This window comes from Lutra lutra, chromosome 2 (genome assembly GCF_902655055.1).
Source record: "Lutra lutra chromosome 2, mLutLut1.2, whole genome shotgun sequence".
Classification (NCBI taxonomy): Eukaryota; Metazoa; Chordata; class Mammalia; order Carnivora; family Mustelidae; genus Lutra; species Lutra lutra.
Genome location: NC_062279.1, coordinates 84,164,108 through 84,191,585, shown reverse-complemented (window position 1 = coordinate 84,191,585; position 27,478 = coordinate 84,164,108). Strand labels below are relative to the sequence as shown.

The following is a 27,478-nucleotide window of genomic DNA, read 5'->3' as shown; positions in this document are numbered from 1 at the left end:
GCCTCGGACCTTTTGTTTGCTTCATTAATTTTTTTTTAAATATGTGTCTAACATGCTGATAAAACCATTTATTTGGATTTATTTCTCAGTTCTAGGATTTCATTTGACTTATGATTTACATTTTTCCTTCAAAATTTTTAGTCTTTTATTTCCTTAAGTATATTAGGCATAGTTATTTTAATATCCAGCTCTGAAAACTTTTTATCTAAATTCCCTGTAGATCAGTTACTGTTGAATGTTTTTTCTGTTGGTTTTAGGTCACATTGTTTTATCTTTCTATGACTGACTATTTTTGATTGAATGTCACATATTGTCTATGAAAAATACAGGGATAGTTTGAAAGCTAGCATGCTCTTATGTTTATTTAGGGAAGATTTATATTGCTTCAGAAAGATGACCAAGGGACTGGCAATCCCAGATTGCTTTATTAATCCAGGCAGGGACCAGGAAAAGTTGAAGTTGAGTTTACTCTCTCTTGAAGTTGGTCTTCTCTTAAAAAGTTCAGTTTTATTCAGGTTCCCAGCTATCAACTAGCTCCACAGCTCTAATTTTGTCCTTTTATCCTCAGAAATTTGTTTGTCTCTTGTTATCTTCCATTGGCTATCAGATCCTTCTTCAGAATTGACCAGTCCTTCTAGGGGAAAACACATCTCCAAAAGGTGTGCAAACTATGTTGGGTTTCCTTCTTATCCAAGATCACGGTCCCGTAATTCTTCAGTGTCTTCTTTGGTCCTTCTCAGTGCTTTTTGATAAATCCTTTTGCTTTTTAATAATTACCTGCATTTTTTAAACTCTTACCAGGAGGGTTGATGGAAGTTACCTAATTTCATCATGTAAATAATAAAATATTTGACTTTTTTTCTACTGAGTTATAATCTTTAAGATGGCTATTTAAAAATCTGTAGTTATATGTGGATCATCAAACATTTTCATTTGTTCATATATATATATATTTTTTTGGCACAATATCTTAGCATACGGTTGGATGTACATCCTAACCAGAACACTTTAAGGGATATAAAGAGATAACCACTAAAATATGGATATCCAAAGTTGTACTATATATGGTTATATTAGGTTTCAAATATATAAAGTTTAGCTGTTAATAAGAAAAACTTTTTTTAAGCTTAGTATTATTTTGGCCATCTATCTCTTTTTATGACAGAAAGAAAAGATACTGATATTTTTCAAATTCCTTTAGATTCTTTGGGCTATCTTCTTACCAGAAATTGGGCAATCTTATTTGTTTTTAAAGTCCTTTATTTTATTTGTACTTCTTGGGAAAACCAACTAATAAGGACTTAATTTGTATAGAGAGACTTTTTTTGATTATGTATTAACTCATACTTTTAATTTATATATCCGAATACTGTTTTCTTTTTTCATCTTTGCAGAGATTCAGAAATGATAATTATTTGTCACTTGTTTGTTTGTTCTTTAAGTTTATTTTCCTATTTACTGATTGAGTTTTTAACTAAAGTTATCAAGGATTCCATGCACTTCCAAGATTAGGGATAACATCAATCTAAAGACTCAATTCTTTTCTGTCTTCACTGCTTACAGACAGGGAACACAATCTCTTCAGCCTGGACCTATGTAGAAGAATTTGGAGAAAATAAACAGGTAAGAAAAAGTCTTTTAGGAACATTAAGTGATATATTTAGTTTTCAGAAAGCCAGTTATAAATTATTCTTATGGTTATAAGAAGAAAATTTAAAATTGTCTAAAGAAGCTTGTGAAATATTTGGTTATAATAGCTTTATTAATTATAGATTTGTTAAGAAAAGTTTTAAAAAGTTACCTGGTTTCCGTATTTCAGGTTCTTCTCAAAGCTTATAACATACTAGTGTATGTTTTGAACCACTACATATGGTAAACAGTATTTTAATGTAGATGTTGTTGGAGTGAGTGTATTATATGTAGATTTTCAGCATTTCTCAATTTTATCTGAAAATTGCTGAAAGGATAGGTTTTAGTAGGATGTTAAATGTAGTTTATAGTTTAAATAAAGATTACTTTCATTCAGCTTCCTTTTCACATGTTGAGGCAAAAAGAATGTTGTGGTTCCTTGGGTAAAATCCATGTACTCGTTCTGTGTTCTTAAGTAAGTTAACTTTCATCTTTCTGTGCCTCAATTTCCTTGTTGAAGAGGAAAATAATAGTATTTGTTTTGTGAGGCTTTTATAAGGTTTAAGTAGTGCTGATGTTGTATAGGTAGCTTTGGCACTTAGTAAGTACTCAATAATTATTAACTCATTAATAGAACTCATACATTAGATACAAGGAAATGTATTTATTATGCTTGAGGCATATGACTTTATTTTTGTATATCTTAATCTTTTTTTTTTTTTAAGATTTTTAAAATTTATTTGACAGATCACAAGTAGGCAGAGAGGCAGGCAGAGAGAAAGAGGAGGAGGCAGGCTCCCTGCTGAGCAGAGAGCCGGAGGCGGGACTTGATCCCAGGACCCTGAGATCATGACCTGAGCCGAAGGCAGAGGCTGAGCCACCCAGGCACCCCTGTATATCTTAATCTTAACATAAAAATTCAAATATGGATGCTATTCTCAGAAATACCTTTTACAAAATTCTGTAGTTAAAATTTTGAATTATGAGAACTAATTTTACTCATAGAAATGAGACTTGAAAAGAGTTGCCATCTTTCCTAAGGCTTTTATTCTCTCTTCACTTTTGCCCAGATAGTTTTTCTAGTGCGCTATAATTTTTAAGCCATACTGAAACCTAGATAAACTGTAGCGCTCAGATAATAATTTTCTCTTATAGGTTGCTTTTCTATTAATCTCTTCCAAATGGTTTAGAAACTATCTTGAAAAGGAATTTGACATAATCTATTAAACAAAGGTAGCAGACTGGAAACTCTAGGTGTGGTTTGTTTGGTCTCTTTGGTTTTTTGAAAGGAAAGCAATTTGATTTAATTTCAGTACAAATAGCTAGACACCTGTTTTACATTTGGTCCTCTTTGAGTTCTTTTTCATTTGTTTGAGCCTCTGAGGGCATTTGAATTTGTAATCACTGTGTTTAACATAGTTCAAGAATATTTCTGTTTTGTTTTTAATGTTTGCCATTATATACTAGCCCTGTTAAAATTTCTTCCCAAAGTGATTTGCAATGTTTGTTCAGTTAAATAACTATTTCTAAGGTCAAACAAGTTTGGGGAAAGCTGTGTACTACATACTGCCTTAGGAAAAATCATAATGCTTATTAGTGTATTAAAAATCACTGCAGTAGCAACCTGTGTAAGTGTTAAATCCAGTTTTACTAAAATTTTTTCAGTATTTTATTTGGCTTAGGGATTCTTGTTTTGAGTACTTCAAATGTACAAGGATATATGTTGGGAAACACTGAAACTAACTCAAAGAAACACTTGGGTTTTGTTTATAACCTTATCAAAGTATAATTGAAATACAATAAAGTACACATTTAAAGGGTACACTTTGGTCAGTTTTGATTTATGTATACATCTGTGAAACGATATCACAGTCAGGAAAACATTTTTGCCACTCCTACAGTAATCTGTTTCTTTGTCGTCTTTTCCAGGCAACCACTGATCTGATTGCTGTTACTATAGATTAGTTTGCTTTTTCTAGGATTTCAAACCCTTGTTTTTTGAAAGCTTAAATAACAATCTTTAGGTAATTTAGGTAATCTTTAGGTAATGAAATAGTAGTAATTTCTTAAAAATAAGAGTACAGGTATTTGACAATTATGTTTATAAAAATTGATATATACTGTCAAAGTTTCACAGCAAGAATTTGAAACAAATCACTCAAAATTATATAAGAAATGTAAATTTAAAAAACAATTAAAAACAAAAGCAGATGATTTTTTTCCCCAAAACTGAATCTGAAAAACAGAGAACTAACCAACTAGAACTTTATAAGGAGTTAGAGATAATAACTTTCATTCTTATGCAGCCACCATTACTAGGATTATCATACTGAAAGCCTCCTAAAAATCATCTTAAAATAGAAAAACTTACCTAAGCTATTATATGAGCCTAGTCTTAGAAAAAAACATTGGTCATTTCATGTCTACTTCTTGCTCTTTTCTGTCAGTTGCCTATAGCAAAAATTAAGTAAAGGGTAAAAATACCTTGTTTTGGTCAACATTTAATTGTAATAGGGAAAGTAAACTAGATAAAAATGCCAGTAAATTTGATAATAACTAAAGTGTTCTAGCCAAAAATATTACTTAAAAATTCTAGTTAATAATTTTTAAATATGTCGTAAGTTATAAGTTATTTAATAAGTAGTAATTTTGAAAATTTCCTCTTCTGTTTTATAGTTAGTTCTTGATAATTCTTTCCTAGGATGGAAAGGACAAAATAAATGATAAATGTCATTTACACTGTAATAGAGATTTCTTAAATCTCTCTTTGAATCCAGCCATGTTTTGTGTTCTGCATATATACAGTGCTGTGTTAACATGTTAACTTGTTAACAGGCAGGTGAAGTTTAGTGAAAGAAAGTTACTGAGTTGTTTCAGTTATGGCCTCTTTGAATTTTAGAAATTGAAATAATAAAATGGTGAAATAAAAATTTTTTCAAAAATTTTAGTAAATATCCTATAGAAATCGAAAGAAGTACTTAAAGTATGTATTAAAGTTATGGGATATATATTAAGGGTATGGGAAATGTGTTTCATAGATCAAAATATCAGGTGCTTCATTCTCATACACTGCTTTTAGGAGGGTAAAACAGTATAGCTGTTTTAGAAAACAGTATAGTTGCCTCTAAAGTTAAACATAAAACTACCTTATGATCCAGCATGTTGATTTCTAGTTATTTACTCCAGAGAATCGAAAGCATATGTCCACATGAAATTTTGTACACATTATTCCTTAGCAGCATTATTCATAATAGCCAACAGAGAGAAACAACCTAAATATCCATTGACTGATGAGTAGATAAACAAAATGTGGTGTATTCATGCAAGGGATCCAAAGAGGAATGAAGTTCTGATATATACTACAACATGGGTGAACCTTGGAAACAAATGCTAAGGAGCTAATTTAAAAAGACAACATAAATTGTATGATTCCATTTTTATTAAAAATCTAGAACAGGCAAATCAATAGAAACAGAAAAATTTGTGGTTGCTGGAGCTGGGGGAGAGAAAAGGAAGGAGTGACTGCTAAAAGGTTCAGTGTTTCTGTTTAGGGTGATGAAAATATTCTGGGTAGTGTTTCTGGTTACACCACTTTGTGAATCTGTTAAAAACCACTGAATTGTACACTTAAAAAAGGTACATCAAAATGGGAGTGGATTTGAAGGTAGAACTTAAATAGTTAAGGAGAAGAAGAAAAATAGTTAACAACAAGAAGAATTATGAGGAATGTACTTACTAATGGAAAGTTAAAAGAGTATGGTCCGAAACAAACCAGAAGAAACGGATAGCTAAAATAAGTGTAGGAAGACACTTCGACCAAACTCAGTGTAAGGTCTCCATTAAGGGTTTCTTTCCTCCCTCTTTTATATGAAGCAGAGAAGCAGTTTGAGAATCCATGGTGTTTGGTCAAGATGTGTAAGAGAATTAGAAACAAACAAATGAGACAAATGGAGTAAAGCAGCAGTGTACATCCATTGCTTAAATTTTCACTGAGAAGCATCTTGGTGGTGGTTTATCTCTTGTGTTGGTCAGAGAAAGGTAGTAGACTGAATTAACACAGAAGTGGGACTGACAAAAAGGTGGTGAAAGTGCTGCCAGTCTCTGCACTTGCTCCCAGGTCAGTGGCATAGCAGTTACTGCCTGTTCACTTTCCTGCTCAGTCTAGCCACAGCTTCCAAATGGTTGGGAATTGGGGGTCCTTTTAGTCATTACTGCTTGCTTAGAATAGGCACTTAAGGTTAAGCCTGTTTGCAGTATAGATCAAAGCTACTCTATGGAAGTGTATTCTTTCCAGATATAAATGTGAAATTGTAGGCAATTTGCTCAAAATGCTATCTCTAATCATTACATTAGAGCAAAGTCTATTTATTTATTTATTTTTGCAAAGGGCCTTTTCTTCAAATGAGATTCTTAGATAACATTTAGCATATAAAACGGGAATGCAGAGCTGCGTGGTTTGAATGGGAAATGTGGGGGTGGGTGGGTGCAAGCAACAGCCAGATAGCTGAGAGCACTATCCACTGTATTTCTACCCTCTAACTAGACAACCTCTAACAACCACTTTCCCCAGCCCAGTTCTGAGAAGATACACAGAGTGAAAAAGCTGGTCAAGTAGAAATAATACTTTCCTAGGAATTAGGAGACCTAATTTTTAACTTGTTTTTCTTCATTTAACTGTGGGAGTAGCCAACAGTCACTTAATCAACCATCTTTGGTCTGTGTCACTCTTCAGTGAAAGTTGGTTGGAATTTTAGCGACTTCTGAGGACCAACCTATTCCTGGTTTATGATTTTGAATTAGAGAATTTGATTAGTTAAAAATTTTTATTATAAACAATAAAAAGTCAAACCAATAACTAGATCAAAAGGCTTGAATACATACTTTACTAAAGAACATGTTCAGATGGGCAACTAAACACATAATTAGTTATGAGGGATTAGTCATGAGGGAAATCCAAATTAAAACCAAAATGAGATTCCATTTCACATACTGGGATAGTTATGATTCAAAACACTGGCAATACTAAATGTTGGTGAGGATATAGAACAGAGCTCTTGTATTTTACTGGTATGAATGTTAAATGGTCACATTGGAGAACTGCTGGGCAGTATCTGTCTGCCCAGTGACCCAGCAGTTCCACTCCTAGTTATTTACCCAAAAGAAATGAAAACATATATCCACAAAAAGACTCATATGAGAATATTCATGACAGCTTTATTCATAATAGTTGAAATTTAGAAATAAATATTTATCTGTCAGCAGGTAAATGGATAAAAAATGTTGTAGTGTATACATACAATAGAATACTGCTGAACAATAAAAAGGAGTAAAGTGACATACACAGCATAGTGAATCTTAGAAATTATATTGAGAGAAAGAAGCTAGGCTTAAGATTTCTTAAGAAATACATTTTGTATGATGTCTAAGAACAGACAAATCTAAGCTATAGTGAGAAATCAGAAAGTGGTTGCCTCCCGCAGAAGGGCTATTAACTGGAAAGGAACACAAGGAACTTCTGGATTGATGGATATGTTTTGTATCTTGTTTTAGGTGTTGGTGGCATAGGTTTATAGAGTTATCAGAACTCACTAAAATGGGCACATAGGATATATGCATTTCACTGTATATAAATTGTACCTAAATTTAGAAAGTCTTAAGACAGTTGAATAATTCTTAGTGTAAAACTTAAATTCTGAAATTGGCTCTATCATTCCCTTAAGAAGGGAAAAGGGGAGGACAGATCCAAGTCTGAGACAGAAACAGTGGGATTGAAGAGCTAAGAATATTCATTGGGAAGAAAAACCAGGGGTGGGCAAGTAAGTATATGCTAGGAATTCTGACTGACCTAATTTATTTCATAAAAATCAGTGATGCTTCCTGATTTTTATTTTCTGTGATATATATTGTATGTTAGAGCTAAGGGAAAACATGATTCATCTAGGTTTATGTCAGTAGTTACTATCTTAAATTTGATATGTATTTTCTGATTACCCAGATTTTTTCTGAATATATTTAGATTCTTGTAATAAAATTTGCTTTTGAAATGCTTGTAAAATCTTATGAACATTGAAGCTTTTAATTTCCTAATTTTCGTAGTATTCAGGGGAAATTTTTTTGTCTTGATTTATCCTGTATGAATGAGGTCAAATTTTGTATTTCCCAATTTAGTTTCCTTAGAAATGTGAGAAGACAACAGTTGATTAGTGTATTTTTAAATTAAAGGTTCACAGTAGGAGACTATATAAAATGCCCATTTTCAGACCTAAGTACTAAGCCAGTAGCCAGTTGTCTGGCTATTTTCTTTGTGAAATCATTCTCTGAAGATGTCTCTTTTATCTACATTTCAATGAACAGCCTGCATTAACTGTTGCATGGGTGTAATCCTAAAGTGAAAGTGATTTCTCTGAAAACTACATTTTCCCCACCTGCAGAAGTATAACTAGTTAAAGATCTGCTCTTCTAAATGGAATTGTCTATGGCCACATTGTTAAAAATTAAAAGAGCTAGTTGTATCATAGATGCCTGTCTAATAAGTAATTGTCTATATTTGTGTAATATTCCTTAGGGGGAGAGAATCAGAAATTCTTTTAAACAATTAATTTGAATTATGGAAGCACTAAGATTTTTGTTAATACTAAATACCATACCATTTAGGCACAGTGCCTCCTTTAAGAAAAACAATTCTGTGATACCTACTTACCCTACTTTGGATATTAGAAAAGCAAATGGTATCAAAGTAATTCCTTATCCAACTTCAAAATACTGAAAATATTTTGAACTGGATATTTTAAATGTATTTGTCTTCTTGGAACAGACTGCTTTTATTGCTTTTATGGTACCACTAATAAAAATAAAAAGATTATAAAATTAATCAAGTTAGAGTTTTATAGTGTTAGAAATTAAACATATTTAACTGATTTTTATTTTTTCCATTTTTTTTTTCTTAACTAGGTCCTTACTGATGTTGGTTGAGCTTATTCTCCTGCAGTTGATCACATTCCTGTTGGCTAAATATTAAGTCCCATGACAACATTAAGTTAATGCTTATATGTTTTAGGCCTCATCTATAAGACCAGGAAAATATAGAAAAAACTTGACTTGTGCATTAGATTACCTAATTCCTTTTTTTCATTCCTAGAAACACCATAACTTTTATAAATAATCATTTTATAGTCATTGTTAGGCCGTTGGCTTATTCTACCCTAAAGAACATAGTTGAGTTTTTGGAAAGTACAGGATTTACAAATTTGGTCTTTAATATTCATACACACATATAAACATAACAATGAAGCAGGAAATTATTGGCACATAAGATGAACATTTATTGTGGAATAGTAATACTTCAAATATAACTGGTTTTTAAAAAATAATTTGGTTTTAATTTTTGGATTTTTCTATGCTATAAGTTGATAATGGTTTCTTGAAGTTTATTTTATAAACATGATTCATTTTACTGTTTTATGGTATAAGTAGGAATGCTAATGTTAAATTGGTATACTGAGTTATACAGAAGTTTATATTAGTATTTAAATAATGAAATATTGGACAGTTAGTTTACACCAAATGTTTTTGCAGCCCAGGGGAGAATGTTTCTGCTGGCTTGATGCCAAATACAGTTTCAAAAAAAATAAGCAAATATGAATTCGCTGGTTTTTAATCTTTTCTTCATGGACTACCCTTTAGCATCAGAACCAAATTTAAAAGGAGCTGCATTGTAGAACAAGGGAAATCAGAGGTTCTCTTTTTTCTGTGATCAAACCCACAAAACAATGAATAGATATGCAAGTAAAAGATATCTAAGAATGCATTCTAGTAAGATCTCTGAAGTTTTGTGTCAGTGAAAGAAACTTGTGTCAGTGAAAGAAACTTCTAGTAAAAAACCATTAGAATTTGCAATGTTCTGAATGTTGAAACAGTCTTTACCAGCAAAATAGTATTAGCAGGATTTTGAATGTTAGAACATTATGTCAAACTGTGATTATAGTTTTAATGCTTTGTCTCTTTGAATTAAATTTGTATCCATAAAGATGTGCAGCATAATTGTTCATGTATTTATTTACAGACTACAATTTTCGTCGCAGCTCAATAAATAGTCTTTCCCCTGTTAGTGCTACTTTCTCTTCTGGGACTCCCAGCGTGCTTCCTTATACTTCAAGGCCTTATTCTTATCCAAGCTATCCCTTGTCACCAACAATATCACTTGCTAATGGCAGCCATGTTGGACAGCGACTGTATATCTCCAATCAGGCCTCATTCTTCTGAAGAAGATACTGTAAACATGAGTATAAAAGTTTCTTTGTAAAGCATGCAAATTAAAATACTGTTTTATTTTAGAATCGGGTTTGCACATTTGGTTTTAAAATGATAAATATATATTTATTTCAACATAGTAAACATCAACCATAATTTGGAATAACCTACAATTGCAGAACTTGTAAAAATGCTGAGTTTAAAAAATTATTCAGTGGTTTCTCTTGATAAAGGTATAGCAAACTACTCTTCTTTTTAAACTTTTGGGATTTTAAATACTTCTAATTCCTGAGTGGGCAGTAGAACCCAATAGTTTATGTTAAATTTTTGCATAATAACTTTGCCAAATAGCATTTCACAAATATTTAAGCACTTGCAGACAATGGTTACACTACATTTGATTACCAAGGATCACTATCTGTATTAGAGATTGTAACAGTTATATAACCAGAAGCAGCTAACTATTATGTAGAAAGAAATGAAGGGCAAAAATTAAGATACAAATTTTATGCAGTACTAAAGGAAAAGCAGTCTACCATTGTGGTCCTTGAAAATAACTATAAATATTTTAGTTAATTACCTGTTATAGAAATAAATTTTAATTTTGCTGTTAATGTATTTCAGGTTTTTATAGTTATACTTCTTTTGTGTTTTTGATATTCACTGTATAGTTGTTTGACTAATAAGTGTTATGGTTTTTTAAAGTTGAAATCATGTGTTGTTTAATTTTTGTACGTGAATTCAAATTCTTTGACATTAAATATGTGATGCTTCTAATATGTATGCGTTTTATTTTTGTTTATTAGTATACACAAAAAAGTTAGCTCTCATAATCATCTTGACCTTTTCATGGGCTAAGTGACTTCATGGGACCAAAGCAAAGGATATTGCAGACCAAAAAAAGCGTTTGTTTTGTGAAACACAGTAACCAAAATCCTTTTCAGGAGCCAACAGAAATATTTTATTGGTGAAGCCAGTGAAGTTTTCTTCTTTTACTTATGAATACTTAGTGAATCCTGTCATTTTGGCTGTTTAATGGTTTGGTAATGTGCATTTATAATGAATTTTCTAATGATGGTTTACATAATCAGGGACAAAAATTTTTCCAGCCTTAGATACCAGACATTAACTTTGTTGATTAACTTATTATGTAGGAGCATAGAACATGGGATTTGCATACAAAGAATATGAAATGGTTGCAAATAATTCTTCTAGCTTAACTTTCTAGCAGAAGTTAAATGGAGAGTAAATTACAGTTGACCCTTGAACAATTGGGTGGATTCACTTATACAAAGATTTTTTTTTATACCGTACAGTACTGTAATCTATTTCCTTATGATTTTCTTAATAATGTATTATTTTCCCTAGCTTTAGTGTAAGAATACAGTATATAATACATATACAATATATGTGTTAATAGAATGTTTATGTCACTGGTAAGGTTTCAGATCAACAGACTCTGAGTAGTTAAGTTTTGGGGGGAGTCTAAGGTTAAATGTGGGTTTTTGCCTACGTGGGGATTGAGATGGGGCAGTTGGTGACCCTAAGCCCCATGTTTGTTGTTCAAGGGTCAACTGTAGTCTCATTTTTTTTCACCCTCTGTGGAATGCTCATTCCATATTACCATATGCAGTATTTAACTTTCCAGGTTACCGCCTTAGATTTTCTAATTTAAATGAGCATAGATATTATACTAAACCAAAATTAATTTTTTTTCCTGACATAGATTGTATAGCTTTTGCAGTTTAAATACCATGACTTAAAACAGGTTCATATTGCTCTTTTGGCAAACACATAGTGTGTTTATTTAGTCAGCTACTGTGCTAATAACCTGGGGATATGGAGATGACTCTGTTTCCAAACCAAAAGAAAACATATTAATATAGTTTTTCATAGGAGTGTTTATAATGGCCCAAATAATCACAGTTACAAGTTCCCAAGCATTTTCATTAAACAAACAAGCAAACCCACATTGAGGGAGCTTACCAGCCACACAGTGTATTTGGAGATCCACACTAATATGATGGAAAATATGTAAGCATTGGTTATCGTATCATAATATCACAGATTACCACTTCTGCCAGGTAACAGTTCTTTGAACTTGGAGACAGTTTTTTTGATCTGTCTGGGCCATACTTTAAACATTTGTAAAATGGTGATACACACCTTCTAATGTTAAAAACACCTGTCAAGTAGAAGGCACTCAAATGGTAGCTGATATTATTTGGATATAATTATATAAATCATATACTATTTGTACAAGTCTTTCATCTCCTCTCCCTTCAGGCAGAAATCTAGACATCAGTACATTCATGTCAAACACTGTCCATTTATATATTATAGATGAGCAATTAATTTTGTTCATGCTGCACATGAAATTTCATTTGGTTTGTGAACATAGATGCTAATTACTTATTGCTTTAATTCTTATAGGCTGTATAAAGCCTTTGATGCAAATAAGGGCTACCCTAGTTAGTTCATCACAAACTATTATGGATAAAAGCCTCTTAGCTATTTGATACAGCTCATGGGTCAGGGGAACAATTCTTAAGACAGCCCTTTATCAGATTCTCTGTGCAACTTTGTGCAAGGGACCATGGCTGAGATGTGGAGTAGTCCTATTATGTTGCGATGATCTATTTTGCATAAAATCCCTTCTAAACAGATCAGAAGACTATGCAGAAAGCTTAACCTTATTTCTCTAGTTTAAATCTTTTACAGTGTTACAGTGGGAAAGAGTTCTCTAACTATGACTTAACATCTTGTAGCCACTATAGAAAAGGTTGTTAAGCAATTTAAGAAGAACGTGCACGGCAAGAAAGTACATATGTCAAAGGACAAAGATGAACAAGAATCGCAAGTTATTTTTACAAAAGGCTAAATTCTAAAATTTTAAAATATCAATAAAAGACCATCCACTCAAGGGGCGCCTAAGTGGCTCAGTTGGTTAAGCATCTGACTTGATTTCTGCTCAGGTCATGAGCTCAAGGTTGTGGGGTCTAGCCCCCAATGTTGGGCTGCGCGCTCAGAGTCTGCTTGTCCCTCTCTCTTCACTTGCGCTCTCTCCCCCTCAAAACTCTTTAAAAGAAATACCATCCACTCAAGAGAAAAATGGATAAAATAGGCAGATAACAGATGGCCCTTAAATGTGTAAAAAGATGCTTTATCTCAGAAGTGCAAACAAAGTTCAGATTTGAAGAAATTCAAAGGTTTGAAAAAGTTTTGGTAAGATTTTAAAGAAGCATTCTCATTTTACAGCTGAGATTGATTATAAGTTGGTATAATTCATATAAAGAACAATTTGGCAGCAGTTGTCAAAAATTACAAATACTTCAATCTTTTGACCTGCAATCCTAATATTTTGGTGATTCATTGAAACATTTTTTATAGCCCAATCAATACCTATCATCACAGGACCGATTAAAATGATACATTTATTGGTGCATATTAAGAAGTAAAAAAGACACTCTTTATTCCTAATATAGAAAGAGATAATGTTAAAAATGTGAAAAAGAGCAAGGTTCAGAAGTATGTGTGCAATATGCTGTATGCTGTATTTTGGAATAAGGAAGAAGACATTTGTGCTTATATTTGCATACCAGCCAATGGAAGAAGACTATTCAAAAAATTAAGTATGAGAAAGCAGGTAAGATTACACTTTAAAAGTTCCCTTTACTACAGACACAGTGTGATTATCTTACCTATCTATGTCTCTGTCTAATCTATCAACTATCTTTTTTTTAAGTAAAAATACATATGTTTTCAGAAACAAAAGATCTCTAAGGAACCACGGTCTGAACACAAGGACAGTAGGAAAAACTACACTGATCATTGATGACTGATTGACCAGAAGTTGGGTTTTGAGTAGGGATCCAGGGTAAAATACACCCAGATGGTAAATGCAATTCGATGCAACAATGCAAGCAGCTGTGCACTTCACTACTTTTGACTCAATGGGTCCAGCGTACTTCAAATATGTCACTGAAATATATCGCATTTATAATCTCTGGTAGGAAGAATATACTGAAGAAGACCCCTCAGGGAACAAAGCTGGGTCCTCTGAAACAATCTGCCTTTCTGAGAAACTGCTGTTACAGACTATTATGAACTGGGTTGTTACTTGATCACCAAGTTCATAAAGCTGAACATATTCAGTAGCACTACTGTCTAGCAGAAATGGTGTATGACAGTCCGAAGTATTCTTGCTATGCTGCTGATCCTTACTCTCTGTTTCTAAAATCGGTTGGCCAAGGGGTAAAAAATGGGAACCTAGTATTCTTTTTTTTTTTTTTAAAGATTTTATTTATTTATTTGACAGAGATCACAGTAGGCGGAGAGGCAGGCAGAGAGAGAGAGAGGAGGAAGCAGGCTCCCCGCTGAGCAGAGAGCCCGATGCGGGGCTCGATCCCAGGACCCTGGGATCATGACCTGAGCCGAAGGCAGAGGCTTTAACCCACTGAGCCGCCCAGGCGCCCCGGAACCTAGTATTCTAAGGATAATGGAAGTCACCAAAATACAAATCTCTTTACACATTTTCTAGAAACTATCCAGAAAAATAACGAAAGCAAATAGGACCACATATGATCTAAATCTTCAGCATTACGAGAGAACACTACACAATTTGCAAAATAGTTGTAAGTAAAAATAAATATGGGCAATGAATTTCAGGACAGTTCTTTTTTGAGCTCTTGATGCAACACTTTGTGGAGAGCAGAGGTGTGTTGAGGGGGTCTGGAAAACTACATAGGAAAAAAAGAGTAGAGGGTCAAAGGGTGAGCCAATAAGGAAGCCCATCCCAACTGAAAATACTAAAAAAACAAACAAACAAACAAAAAAAACCAATAAGGGGCACCTGGGTGGCTCAGTTGGTTAAGCCTCTGCCTTCAGCTCAGGTCATGATCTCAGGGTCCTGGGATCGAGTCCTGCATCGGGCTCTCTACTCCGCAGGGAGCCTGCTTCCTTCTCTCTCTCTCTCTGCCTTTCTGCCCACTTGTGATCTCTCTCTGTCAAATAAATAAAATCTTAAAAAAAATAATAAAATTCTGGTATGTACAAGCAGCCTTGGAAAAGCAAAGTTTCTGGGGACAGGAGGATTCTTTTGTTTAATATGTCATAAGTTAATTCAGGCCAACATAAAGTTTAAAAAGGTGTTTATATAACCTAAGTGTCTCTCCACATTTAAACACAGTGACCTTTAATACCATGATACAGACATTCCAAAATCAGCAACAGAAGCTACTCTGAGAAAGACAGGAACAGTAGCACTGCTGTTTCTATCAAGTAGAAATGGTATCCTCTCTCACCCCTACTTTAAAAGAGTTCATTGTTGATCTCGTGTATTCAACATGTAGACTCCTTATATTCACTCATTCAGCAGATACATATTTTATGCCTACTTATTCCTGTTGTAATTAGTGTTGGATGAGCATACTTTGTCTTCTTTTGGAGCTGATATGTAAAACTCTCTCTAGGTGGAAGCTTCTAGATTGTTTGATAACAGAGATATGACTGAGAACCATTAGTCTCCACACCAATATCCAGTCCTCAATAATTAAGGTGATCATCAGGATTGCACAAAATTCTATATAGCACAAATGTTAAGGTGAAATACCTCAGTTATGATTCGGCAATTAGGTACTCATTACAAAAGGGCTCTGTAGAATGTTCTTCAACAATAGGTAATTCTTAAAAGGCAACCTTCAGAGAACACTGGAGAGAGAAAAGCAAACCAAATTGTCATCCACCGAAGGATCTTTGACCCTTGAATTGGCTACCTAGGGTCTCTTAAGCCAATCCCACTTGAATATCTACTCCTGGGCCTTTTAAATACCCCGGTAGAACCACCACATCAGGAAAATACGGTGTGTGAATTAGGAAAAATCATTCTCTAAGCAGAGAAGGGGAGTTTCCAGTTAGAAAAATGATACATGATGGGGCGCCTGGGTGGCTCAGTGGGTTAAGCTGCTGCCTTCGGCTCAGGTCATGATCTCAGGGTCCTGGGATCGAGCCCCACGTTGGGCTCTCTGCTCAGCAGGGAGCCTGCTTCCTCCTCTCTCTCTGCCTGCCTCTCTGCCTACTTGTGATTTCTCTCTGTCAGATAAATAAATAAAATCTTTAAAAAAAAAAAAAGAAAAATGATACATGAAAGATGGCATTGCGAGGCACCATAGCATGCTGAGGGAGTAAGTCTGGAGTCATTGGGAGCACACATCGCAGGGTGGGCAGAGGGATGAGAAGGAGGAGGGAGCCCAGCTGTAAGCCTGGAGAGGAAGGTGGGTGTCAGGGCACGAAGAGCCCCAGCCATGTTGAGGTGCTCCTGCTTTATCCTGTGGCTCCTGAGAAACCAGGTACCAAAGGGTCTGAAACGGAGAAAAGAATGATCATTTGCATTCCAGAAAGGGAGACTGGCGATGGTTAAGGCCTTGAGGAGGACAGCTGGATTAGGAAGCCATTTCAGGAACCCAAGCGATAGACGACAACAGCAGGGCTATCTATATGTGACAGGGTTGGGGGTGGGGGGTTGCGGAAGGTGTACCCAGAAGATACCTGGAAATGACTGGAGGTACCAGTTGGGGAAGAGGGAAGAACCCAGAGGAAGCTTTTCTCCCTGGTGAGATGAGGTGGCCTGCTGGGTATGGTAGCCTGGCAATTAGCTTCTTTTGGGTGCTGCTGTATTCTCTCCGGTGTCCTAAGGGGTGGAAGCTCGAAACTGCATTTTCCAGGCTCTCCTGCAGCTGAAGTTCCAGACTTGATTCTGCTACGGAGCTGTACCCACAGGAGCTTTGGGGTGTGGGAGTGACATAGAGGCTGTCCTCCTACCGTTCAGCGTGCTGGGGAGAAACACTGGGGGGGAGATGTGGGTGTTTCTAGTAGCAGAGGCCGCTGTCGCAATCTGCTTTGCAGGGGTGAGGCGGTGGCTGTGCTCAGAGCAGCACCCGCACCAGGCCCGTGGCTGAGGGTGGCTCAGGGGTGTGATTCGGAAATCCCAACTGTCGGGAGCTGGCTCCTGACTTCGACCTCTGTCTAGCAAATCGTGTAAGCACTGGTTTCCCGTGTGAAATCCCTTCCCGCGGAGTTATCTAGAATGGCTTCTGTCCCCTGCACCGAAGGAGTGGGGAGTCCGTGCCTCCCTGTCTTCCGGACGGGCCCGCAGTCCCCATGTCGCCGGTTACCTTCATCACTCCCGGAGTCTGCAGTTCGAAAGCCTGGGTGCCCACGTGAGCTGCGAGAGTGAAGGCTGAGTAGTTCAGTGTAGCTGAAAAGTCAAATACATCTAGGAGAAATACTCAGAATTTGGAAAAGAAATACCATTGTAAACCTATCTTGCCTGAACCATCAAAACAAACCCCCGAGAGGTGAAGGAATAAAATGTTAAAGTTGAACGCATGTACACTGCGAGAGGGGCGAAGAGTCCAAGGCATAAAACGAGCCTCAGGAGGTCGGAGCACTACAGGAACCGGTCCCAGCTCCCTTGCCTTCTCAGCCACCTCTTTAGATACTCCTGCTCTGTAAGAGAGAACCCGGCCTGTGCTCATGGCGACGCAAAGAGAGGACATTTCCTGCTTCACGCTGCTTTTTGTTGAAGGCGCGGGGCAAGGAGAAAACAACGAGCCTTTCCCCTTTACCTAGATTTGCCGAAAATTCCCCAAAGTACTGCACTTCAGAGGCCACTGTTTCCGAGTTGCCTTTTCTCAGAAGCCCTTGTCAGGCCGGTGATCCTCCTCAGCAAAAGTTATGACCCTTTCCGGATGTGATCTTTCGAGAACAGTTTTTTACTTAACCTCTCCTGCAGGGGGCAACATCCTCCAGTGTATGAGGACAGAGCCCGGAACCCGGCGGGCGTCCGCCCTCTGGCTTGGTGAGGATTGCAAGAGCGTTTTGGAGGAAGAAAGTTGCAAATGCGCTTGCTTGATTCCTAGTCTATATTCCTTGGATGAAGGGTAATTATATATATATATATATATATATATATATATTTTTTTTTTTTAAATAAAAAAAGACCGAAAGAATGTGTGTTCTGTTAAGTCAATCTCAGCTGACCACATGTGTAATGTTCATTGTACTCCCAGTGCTTGGAGGGACCACATAACCTAAAAGCATAAATGACCACCTGCTGTAATTTGTTTGCCTGAAGAGCTGGAAAGAGCTACCAGGACCGAGGGACAGAGGAGAAGCCAGAAGGAATGAGATATTGGGGAAGGAGCCCAGTGGGGATCACCATTCCTTGTGCATTTCATCAGTTGAAACTTACCTGACTGCCTCTCAGGGGTGAGGCACCATGCTGTGTGCTGGGGATACAAAAGGGAAAAAAAACAGGGTTTGTGAACTTGAGTTTAAAGAAAAAAGATTAATGTTTGGCAATAAAGCATTTTAAAGATTTCTTTCAATCTGATGTTTAAAATGTTTGTTTTTCAGAGACATCGATGGGGCACATCATTGTCTTCTCACTTTATCTTTGGGCCTGGAGAGGAGAGGTCACTTTTACTCTTTTCATACTGCACCTGGGTTTTGACCACCAAACGGCAGCATCCGGAGAGGCCTTTGCCAGATCCTCACTTGCTTTGACTTTCCTGTAGTATTTGAAGCCATTTCTTTTAAATATTTGAAGCTTCTTCTTTTAAATATTAATTAATTTTAATGAGGGGGAGAGAGAGGGAAAGCATGCAAGTGGGCGGAGGAGCAGAGGGCAGACCCCGTCCTGAGTGTGGAGCCTGTGGAGGGGCTTGATCCAGACCCTGAGAATACAACCGCAGCCAAAATCAAGAGTCTGAGGCTTTACTGACTGAGCCACCCAGGCACCTCAAGGCCGTTTCTTCGAAAGCTTTCTTCTAATGTGATTTACAAAGTGTCTTCACATATATTATATTTTTTAAGATTTTATTTATTAGAAAGAGAGAGAGCACCTACGAGAGAGAGAGAGAGAGAGCAAGTGAGTGCAGGGGCAGAGGGAGAAGCAGTCTCCCTGCTGAGCAGGGAGCCTGACGATGTGGGGTTCGATCCCAGGACCCTGAGATCATGACCTGAGCTGAAGGCAGAGGCTCAAACGACTGAACCACCTAGGCACCCCTCACACATACTATTTTTATTTATTTATTTATTTATTTATTTATTTATTTATTTATTTATATTTATTTGACAGAGAGAGATCACAAGTAGACGAAGAGGCAGGCAGAGAGAGAGGGGGAAGCAGGCTCCCTGCTGAGCAGAGAGCCCGATGCAGGACTCGATCCCAGGACCCTGAGATCATGACCTGAGCCGAAGGCAGCGGCTTAACCCACTGAGCCACCCAGGCGCCCCATACTTTTTTTTTTTTTAATCCTCCTTCAAACCCTGTGATGTTAGCAGTGCAGGAAGTAGAGCTACAGTGAAATGAACTGACCTGATTAGGCTCTTCTTTTCCTTCCCAAATATAAGAGTGTTACCACATGCTTTATTTTTACTTAGATTTTTCTTTCTCTTCATACTGTCCCTCTAGATATCCCGTGGAAATCTAAAGTTTGACATATCTGTAATCCAACTAACCGTGTCTCTTATTTCCTAAAATACTGATTCTCTTATTCCCATCAGTCACGCAGTCTTCCTCTTTGGCTTCCAGATGTGTCATCCTTTATTTATTTATTTTAAAAAATATTTTATTTATTTATTTGACAGACAGAGTTCACAAGAAGGCAGAGAGGCAGGCAGAGAGAGAGAGAGAGGGAAGAAGGCTTCCTGCTGAGCAGAGAACCCAATGCGGGGCTCAAGCCCAGGATCATGACCTGAGCTGAAGACAGAGGCTTTAACCCACTGAGCCATCCAGGCACCCCTCGTCCTTTATTTCTATCCTGTTTACCTGCCATTGACCTTCCTTAGAGTCTTATCTAAGTTGTTTTATTTTTTATTTATTTTTTTTTTTTGTCTGTGTGTGTGTGTGTTTGTGTGTTGCCTGGACCATTACAGTAGCCTTCAGCCTGAGCTCTGTATTGATGACTTCCTCCCACAGGCAAAGTTTATAACTACATATTGTCAGCACCTATACCTGTTTATTGCCTATTTCCTTGGGGGCAAGGACCCAAGTATAGATAATATCTGGAACAATACATTGGTGTTTCTTAATAACTTTTAGTTGGATGAATGTTAAAGTGATGAACAGCGCTGTAATTATCTTCTCAACTCTCAGTTCTGATTTTATCAGTCTTGCCCCAAAGCTTCCATGGCCAACTCAGGTCTAAACTCCATCGTCATTGTCTGACCTATACCTGCTTTTCCATTTCCTCCACAGATGTGGAGGAAAGAGAACACTTGGGCACTGTGGGTAGAATTGTAAATTGGTATAATTACTAAAGAAAACAGTACTGAGGAGGCTAAAAAAATTAAAAATAGAACTAATGGGTGTCTGGGTGGCTCAGTTGGTTGGGTGACTGCCTTTGGCTTGGGTTGTGAACCCAGACTCCTGGGATCGAGTCCTGCATTGTGTTCCCAGCTCCCTGGGGAATCTGCTTCTCCTTCTGACCTTCTCCCCTCTCATGCTCTCTCTCATACTCTCTTTCCCTCAAATAAATAAACAAACAAATAAATAAAATCTTAAAAAAAAAAAACCCCAGAACTACCATATGATCCAGCAATTCTACTTTTGGGTATATATCCAAAGGTGTAAAAAAACCCCACTAACCCAAAAAGATGCCCACACCTCCACGTTCATAGCAGCACTATCTGCAATAGTCAAGACACCAAAACAACCTAGGTATGTATCAAGGGATAAAGGAATAAATACGTTGTGACATGTATATGCAATGGAATATTATTCAGCCATAAAAAGTAAGGAAATCCTACCATTTGCAACAAAATGTTGGACCTTGAAGGCATTGTGCTATGTGAAATAAGTCAGAGAAAGACAAATACTGTATGATCTTACTTACATTTGGAATCTCAAAACAAGCAAAGAAAAATGAACTTATAGAAACTGGAGAAAGGTGGTCAAAGGGTACAATTTCCCTTTCTGCATCTTCATTATTAATGTACAGAAACATTATGGGTTTCTCTACATTGGTTTTTTTTATCCTGCAACTTTACCGAATTCATTTATCAGTTTTAGTAGTTTTATGGTTGGGTCTTCAGGGTTTTCTATATATACTATTGTCATGTCATCTGCAAATACTGAAATTTATTTCTTCCTTACCAATTTGCATGACTTTTATTCCTTTTTCCTGCCTGACCGCTGTGGCTAGGACTTCTACGACTATTTGAATAAAAGTGGTGAGAGTGAACACTCTTGTGTTGTTCCTGACTTTAGGGTAAAAGCTCTCAGTTTTTCATTATTGAGTATGATGTTATCTGTAGGTTTTTCATATATGGCCTTTGTTTTGTTGAAAGTATATTCTCTCCAAACCTACTTTGCTGAGGGTTTTGGTCATGAATGGTTGTTGTACTTTGTCAAGTGATTATTCTGCATCTATTGAAATGAAATTATGGTTTTATCCTTTCTCTTATTGGTGTGATGTATCACACTGATTGATTTGTGACTATTGAACCACCCATGCATCCTGGGAATAAATCCCATTTGCCTGATGCCCAAATCTTGAGTTCCCAGATTCCTCTGAACTCTCTGAGCCTAAACCATCCTCTCCCCTATTAATAGCTACACTCGCCCTTTGTTAAAGGTGATACAGAGGTCCCCTTGGGATCTTGTCTCTCCTCCTGGCCACAGGGCCTGCACCCAGAATTAAGTCTCAATACCACCCAGCAGGATGTTCTGGGCCTGATAAAGGAGGAAAGAGAACACCTCAAATGTGATGCGACACAACACACATTGGCAGGAGTCAGGAGAGTATGAATGAGCCTGGGTTCTGAGGTGCTTGACTAGTGGAGGGTATATTGGTTTGGGGGCATTCCTTGGTGATACAAGATTTAACACCTTGGCGAGGAACACAGAAAATGTTGTGAACTTGCTACTGGGGTGGTCTCTAGATACTAGAGAGTGGGGGGTAAGCTGAAATATGAAGAAGGAGTGGCAGGGTAGTCAAGTAGGGGAAGTTGTGGGGCGGATGAAATCAGGGACAGGGCAGTATAAGGAAGCTTCTCCTGGGCTGCAGGGCTGGGCCTCACTGCTGTTTAGGTCACTGCTCAACTGTAATTGCAAACCTCGCTCTGCCCCTCAGAGACTCAGCTCATCAAACTCCTACTCACCCAGACATGGCTTTTGAACTCAGGGCTTTCTAACTCTGGCAATCTCAACCTTGCTTTATTCCAGTGTGGCAGAAAACAGTATACTGCTTTGGGCTTGTCTTTCAGGTGTCTCTTTAAGGTTGCTTTCTCTGTGGATCCCTCTAAGCAGATGCCCTGGGAGGAATTCAGACCTGAGCATCAAACGATTGTCATCAAAATTATGTTCGGTTGCCTCCTCTTCCTTGAGAGGGTTGCCTTCTAATAATTATCTTAAAAATGAACCTCTTACCACCTCTCTTTCTGAATTTTTTCAGTAAGAGGATTGTAAAGGGCTTTAATCTGGAAGGTCATTTGGTAGGAGATTTCAGATGATGTGAACAGTCTCTAAAAGCACAAGAGACCTGGAAGTAAAAGATATGGTTTGTGGCACTTGAGAGCTGCAGTGTAGAGCATGACTGTAAGACAATGGATTCCAGGGCATGACTGCTAAGCACAGGGAGATGAGGCAGAACTTTCTGAACCGGGCTAAGTTTGGGGTATCACCCAAGGGTGGGGGGGGGACACAAAAAAGAGGGCTCTGTTTGGGTTGCAACATCACCAAATTATTCCTTACTATAGTCTGGAGAACAATTTGAAAAGGAGGATATTATTAGGTAACTTTATTTATTATCTTATTTAATGTTAACTTATCTAAGTTGCTAAAGTAAACAAATACGTAAGTAAATAAACATTTAAAATTATAAATACATATATATCAATGTTGTAGGTTTTTAGTAGATAACAAATCATTTTTATAAGTACAAAAATTGCTAACATTTATTAATTAAATAACTTTTTACTAGAAAGCACATGTTAAGTCATTGTGGCTGAGGCTTGTCAAAATGGCAGACAAGATCCCCGCCCTCCATGAGAGGGAGGCTTTGCGGCCCAGTGAAGCCATTGTTAAAACTCAGCCTGGGCCTCTGTTTTTAGCTAATAAAACAAAACGATAACAGGCATAATGACCTGGGGGTTGTGTAGATTAAAAGAAGAGCTGGAAGAGTTGGAAGATGCAAAGTGAGGTGGGTATGGCACAAGGTTCCAGCCTTGGATTTGGGGATGAATGTGGGGAGCAGGAAGGCTGATCAGGACACGTTTGTAGTGTGTGGTGCAGGGGTTGTTATTACACAGCACCGCGGGCAAGAAGAGGGTCAGGCTACTTCCAGAGTCTGGAGTGCTGTTGGCCTTCCTTAACTGCAACTGCCCCTCAGAACAATGTATTACTTAAAATATAACCCATGGGAAATTTTACTAGTTACCAAGCACGTTCAAAGGACCTATCTAACTAGCCACAGGCGCTTTTGGGAGGAGAAAGGGGAGATAACGGAAAAATGAAGCAGGCTGCGTTCAGCCCTGAGCAGGCCAGGCATTCCCAGCTGCTCAGCTTCAAGGCTGTATATCATCCTCTCCCCCAGAGGCCTGTTGCAGTATGTGTTTTTCTTAAGGCTATATCTAAATGTGCTTGGTAACTAGTAAAATTTCCCATGGGTTATATTTTAAGTAATACATTGTTCTGAGGGGCACTTGCATTTCCCCCTTTTTTATTTGTGAAGAAGTAGAAAAGTCGATTTTGCCACTTCTTGATTCTCTAGTCCTTGGAGGGATTTTCACGTGCATCTGAGGACTAAGCATAAAAAGATTATAGCAATAAAAAGAATAATCATTCTACCTATAATGCCAAGACCACTTTGTTTGATCCAAGTAAAAGGGTTTAGATTAGACAGAATATCATTAATTCTTTGAGTAAATCTCACTCCTGGAACTGATTGTAATGATAAGTGAGTAATACTTTGAATAGTATCTCGAAGTTGTTTAATATCTAAAGTTAGATTATCACCATAATGATTAGTAATATGCTGGCGAATTTTGCTCCAAGATATTTCTGATTCATTGTAGGCATGGGGAGTAACACAGAAAGAGGAAACATTCTAGTCACATAAAATATGAAGTTTAAGCTTTATATTTTGAAGATCATCTCCTATATACATCATGGCTGCTTCTAAATCAGAGATATTTTATTTAGTTTTTGATCTATGATCATTTGTTGATTGCAAGCTTTGCTAGCATTCTCATGCCACTTTTGTACAAATTGTGTGGTTTGTACAGTTTGATGCAAGGCAATTCCTATAGTGGTAGCTGTAGCAGTAATGGCTATAATTTCTAAAATAGTTGTTATAAGTAACCCAAGAAATCTTTTAGTTCTACGGACCCAGTTCTTTAAAACTGTTAAAAATACATGTATATCTGGAGAGCTTTCCCAAACACGGTGGTGTTTCACCGGTAACCAAATGTCTATTTTTCTTCTAGCTATGAGAATGATAGAATTGTCTGTATAAACATTCTTAACTACACAGGTGAACATTTTACATCTGAGACAGTTTATTTCTCTATTGTTGTGATCAAAAGTCATTTTTCCAATAACAAAAACATAGGAATCTCTAACACAAGCTTTCACCCATTCTTCATCCATTAGGAAAAAAGAGAATGCATAGTCATTAGACTGATGAATGTGAGAGCCCTTCCAAACTCTTATGTGATTTAAAGTGGTGGTGACCTTCCATAAATTTTTTTGTCTTTTATGATAATTAACAAAAGGGGATGGCGTAGAAAGTCCTTGCCCAAGCCAGACCAGGGTGCATCTCCTGAGGTTAAGGTTTGTAGTGAAATGAGATCATCAAAAACTTGCCATTTTAAATTTCGATGAGAGGAGCAGGGTCTCCCAGTGCAATTGGTGACTGCCATCCCCTTAGGGGACCAGTCCCATATAATTCCATAGGAATCATTAATAACAATACCCAGGTGAGAAGCTCGACAATCCTCCCATAAAGGGCAAATTCCCTCATCAGACCACATTTGTGTTAGTTTGCATTTGGGAATAGGGGGTGCTGCTGTGTTATGGCTAGGACCCCGATATTCATTGGCTAGGAATCCTTTAGTGGAGAGTAAATGTAACTGAACTTTAGTCAGATAATTATCAGTAGGAAAGTCCACCAACTATCTTTGATCATCAGGGATAAGACAACTGGAATGACTGCCGATACATATTGGTCTATTTTGATATCCTAAAGTGAGATTAACATTTGTGCCCTCCTCTAAGGGCAATAGCGGCAATCTGGGATCTAAAATTCCAGCTACCCATTTTGAGGCATTTAAATAATTTGGTATTATATCTTCTCCCCATTCTACTGGACGGAGCAGGGGAGGATTGGGTATATAAGCCCAGTAAGCGAAGTTATTTATTTGTGCATAACATCCAGGAAGACTTAGGGCTACCATGATGAGAGCCATCATATTACATCAGATGTAGAAACAGTATTAGTTTTGATATGCTGTAAAACATATACTGTATATAAAGAATCAGATAACAGATTAAATGCAGAAAAAACATCTTGAAACAATGCTATAACAGCCATTAATTCTGATTTTTGTGTTGAGAGACTGGTAGTAGATATGATCTTCGAAGTAGGATCATAATAACAAGCTTTACCTTTGACAGAGCCATCAAAAAAGTAAGTAGGGGCATCTGTTATTGGATTTTTAGAAGTAATTTTAGGAAGGACAAAAGCAGTATGTTTTAAAAAGGAAACAACAGGTAAAGAGGGATAATGAGAAGTGTTTCCAGCAAAGCCACTAAGGGCAATTTGCCAGTTTAAATTATTTTGGAATGTCGTTTCAATTTGTGTCTTATTTAAAGGCAGAACAATAACCTGTGGATCATACCCCTGTATTTGGCGAATTCTTTTTCTTCCTAATTGAATAATACTGCCAATATGGTCTATATAGGTAGTGAGTGCTTTAACAGTATTATTTGGGAAAAAAATCCATTCTATAATTAATTTTTCCTGAATAATTAACCCAGTGGGTGTATGTGGGGTATGAAAAATAAGAAGATCTAATGGTATCTCAGGTTGGACTCTATCTGTTTGCATTGAATGAATCTGGCTTTCAACAAATTGTAATTCTTTTAAGGCCTCTTTTGATAGGGTCCTAGGGCTGTTTAAATTAGGATCTCCCTTTAAAGAGGCAAATAGATGCTGTAAAGCATAAGTGGGAATTCCAACTTTAGGTCTTATCCAATTAATGTCTCCCAATAATTTTTGCAAATCATTCAAGGTTGTAATTTTATCTCTACGGATTTGAACTTTTTGGGGTTTAACTGAGGTCCTGTCCATAATAAACCCCAAATATGAGAAAGGTGTGGTGACTTGTATTTCTTCTGGAGCTATAATTAGTTTGTATTTTTCAAATTGCAATTGAAGCATTCTGAATGCATACTGCAATTGCATGTTCTCAGAGGCTGCACGTAACATGTCATCCATATAATGGATAAGATAAACTTGTGGAAATTGATTTCTAACTGGCTGTATAACTTTTGCCACATACTCCTGACAGATAGTGGGGTTATTCAACATTCCTTGTGGAAGAACTTTCCATTGATATCGTTTGGCTGGTTCTTTCAAATTTACACTGGGAATAGTGAAAGCAAAACCGGGACAGTCTTCCTTAGCAAGTGGTATAGTATAACAGCAATCCTGTAAATCTATGATAATTATTGGCCATTCGAGTGGGACTAGATTAGGCGAAGGCAATCCAGGTTGGAGAGACCTCATGGGCTGGATAGCAGAATTAACCACACACAGGTCTGTTAAAGGTCTCCATTTTCCTGATTTTTTCTTAATAACAAGAACTGGTGAATTCCAAGGACTGTGAGATTCTTCAATATGTCCTTTTTATTTTATTTTTTTATCTGTTTTTCTACTAGGGCTTGTAAAGTAAGTAATTTCTCTTGTGTTAAGGGCCACTGCTCCACCCAAATAGGTTTGTTATTTTTCCAATTTAATTTAATGGGTTCAGGAGCAGTGGCCCTCAGTGAAAAATCTGGGAATCCTCCTTAGGGGAAGGTATAACCAAAGAGGCTTCCCATTGACTTAGTAAATCTCGCCCCCAAAGGTTAATGGGCAAGTCTACAATATATGGCTGTAGATAACCTTTTTGTCCCTCAGGTCCTTCACAGAAAAGAATATTGGAGCTTTGATGCACATTGCCAGCCTGTCCTAATCCTGTAATAGTAACAGAAGAGGAATTATCTGGCCATTTTTTAGGTCAATGTAATGAGCTTATGATAGAGACATCAGCTCCAGTATCAATTAAACCTGAAAATTCCTTTTCTTGTATCATCTTTTGAAAAGAAGAGCACTTCTCTCCTTGGGATTCTATTCTCCCCCATTCTCTCAAACAGTAACACTGGAGCTGCTCAATAGCTTGATCATTCATTAGTGCCTGGTTTTGCACTCGAGCCCACGGCCCAATACCCATGAGCTGTTCCATGGAAATAGGGACATTACTAGCTCTATTATGGGCAGCTGCTGTTTCTGCGTGATCTTCCCACCATGTTTTAAGTTGTAAGAACTCACTT

At 37.0% G+C, this 27,478-nt stretch overlaps 1 protein-coding gene across 7 annotated transcripts in view; it reads left to right on the top strand.

Annotated features, from left to right (window-relative positions):
• The window catches only part of RBM46 (RNA binding motif protein 46), a 54,002-nt gene extending 43,355 nt beyond the window's left edge, over positions 1 to 10,647 (top strand). For 5 of the 7 annotated variants that reach the window (XM_047717838.1, XM_047717839.1, XM_047717837.1 and 2 more), the window contains one exon: positions 9,692 to 10,647. In XM_047717838.1, the coding sequence (XP_047573794.1) occupies positions 9,692 to 9,891 (200 nt within the window). In that variant the 3' untranslated portion in view covers positions 9,892 to 10,647. Of the gene's footprint in view, positions 1 to 1,563; positions 1,624 to 8,580 lie in introns of all 7 variants that reach the window. The other 2 variants (XM_047717841.1, XM_047717842.1) reach the window with 2 other exon arrangements.
• Positions 10,648 to 27,478: the final 16,831 nt, after the last annotated feature.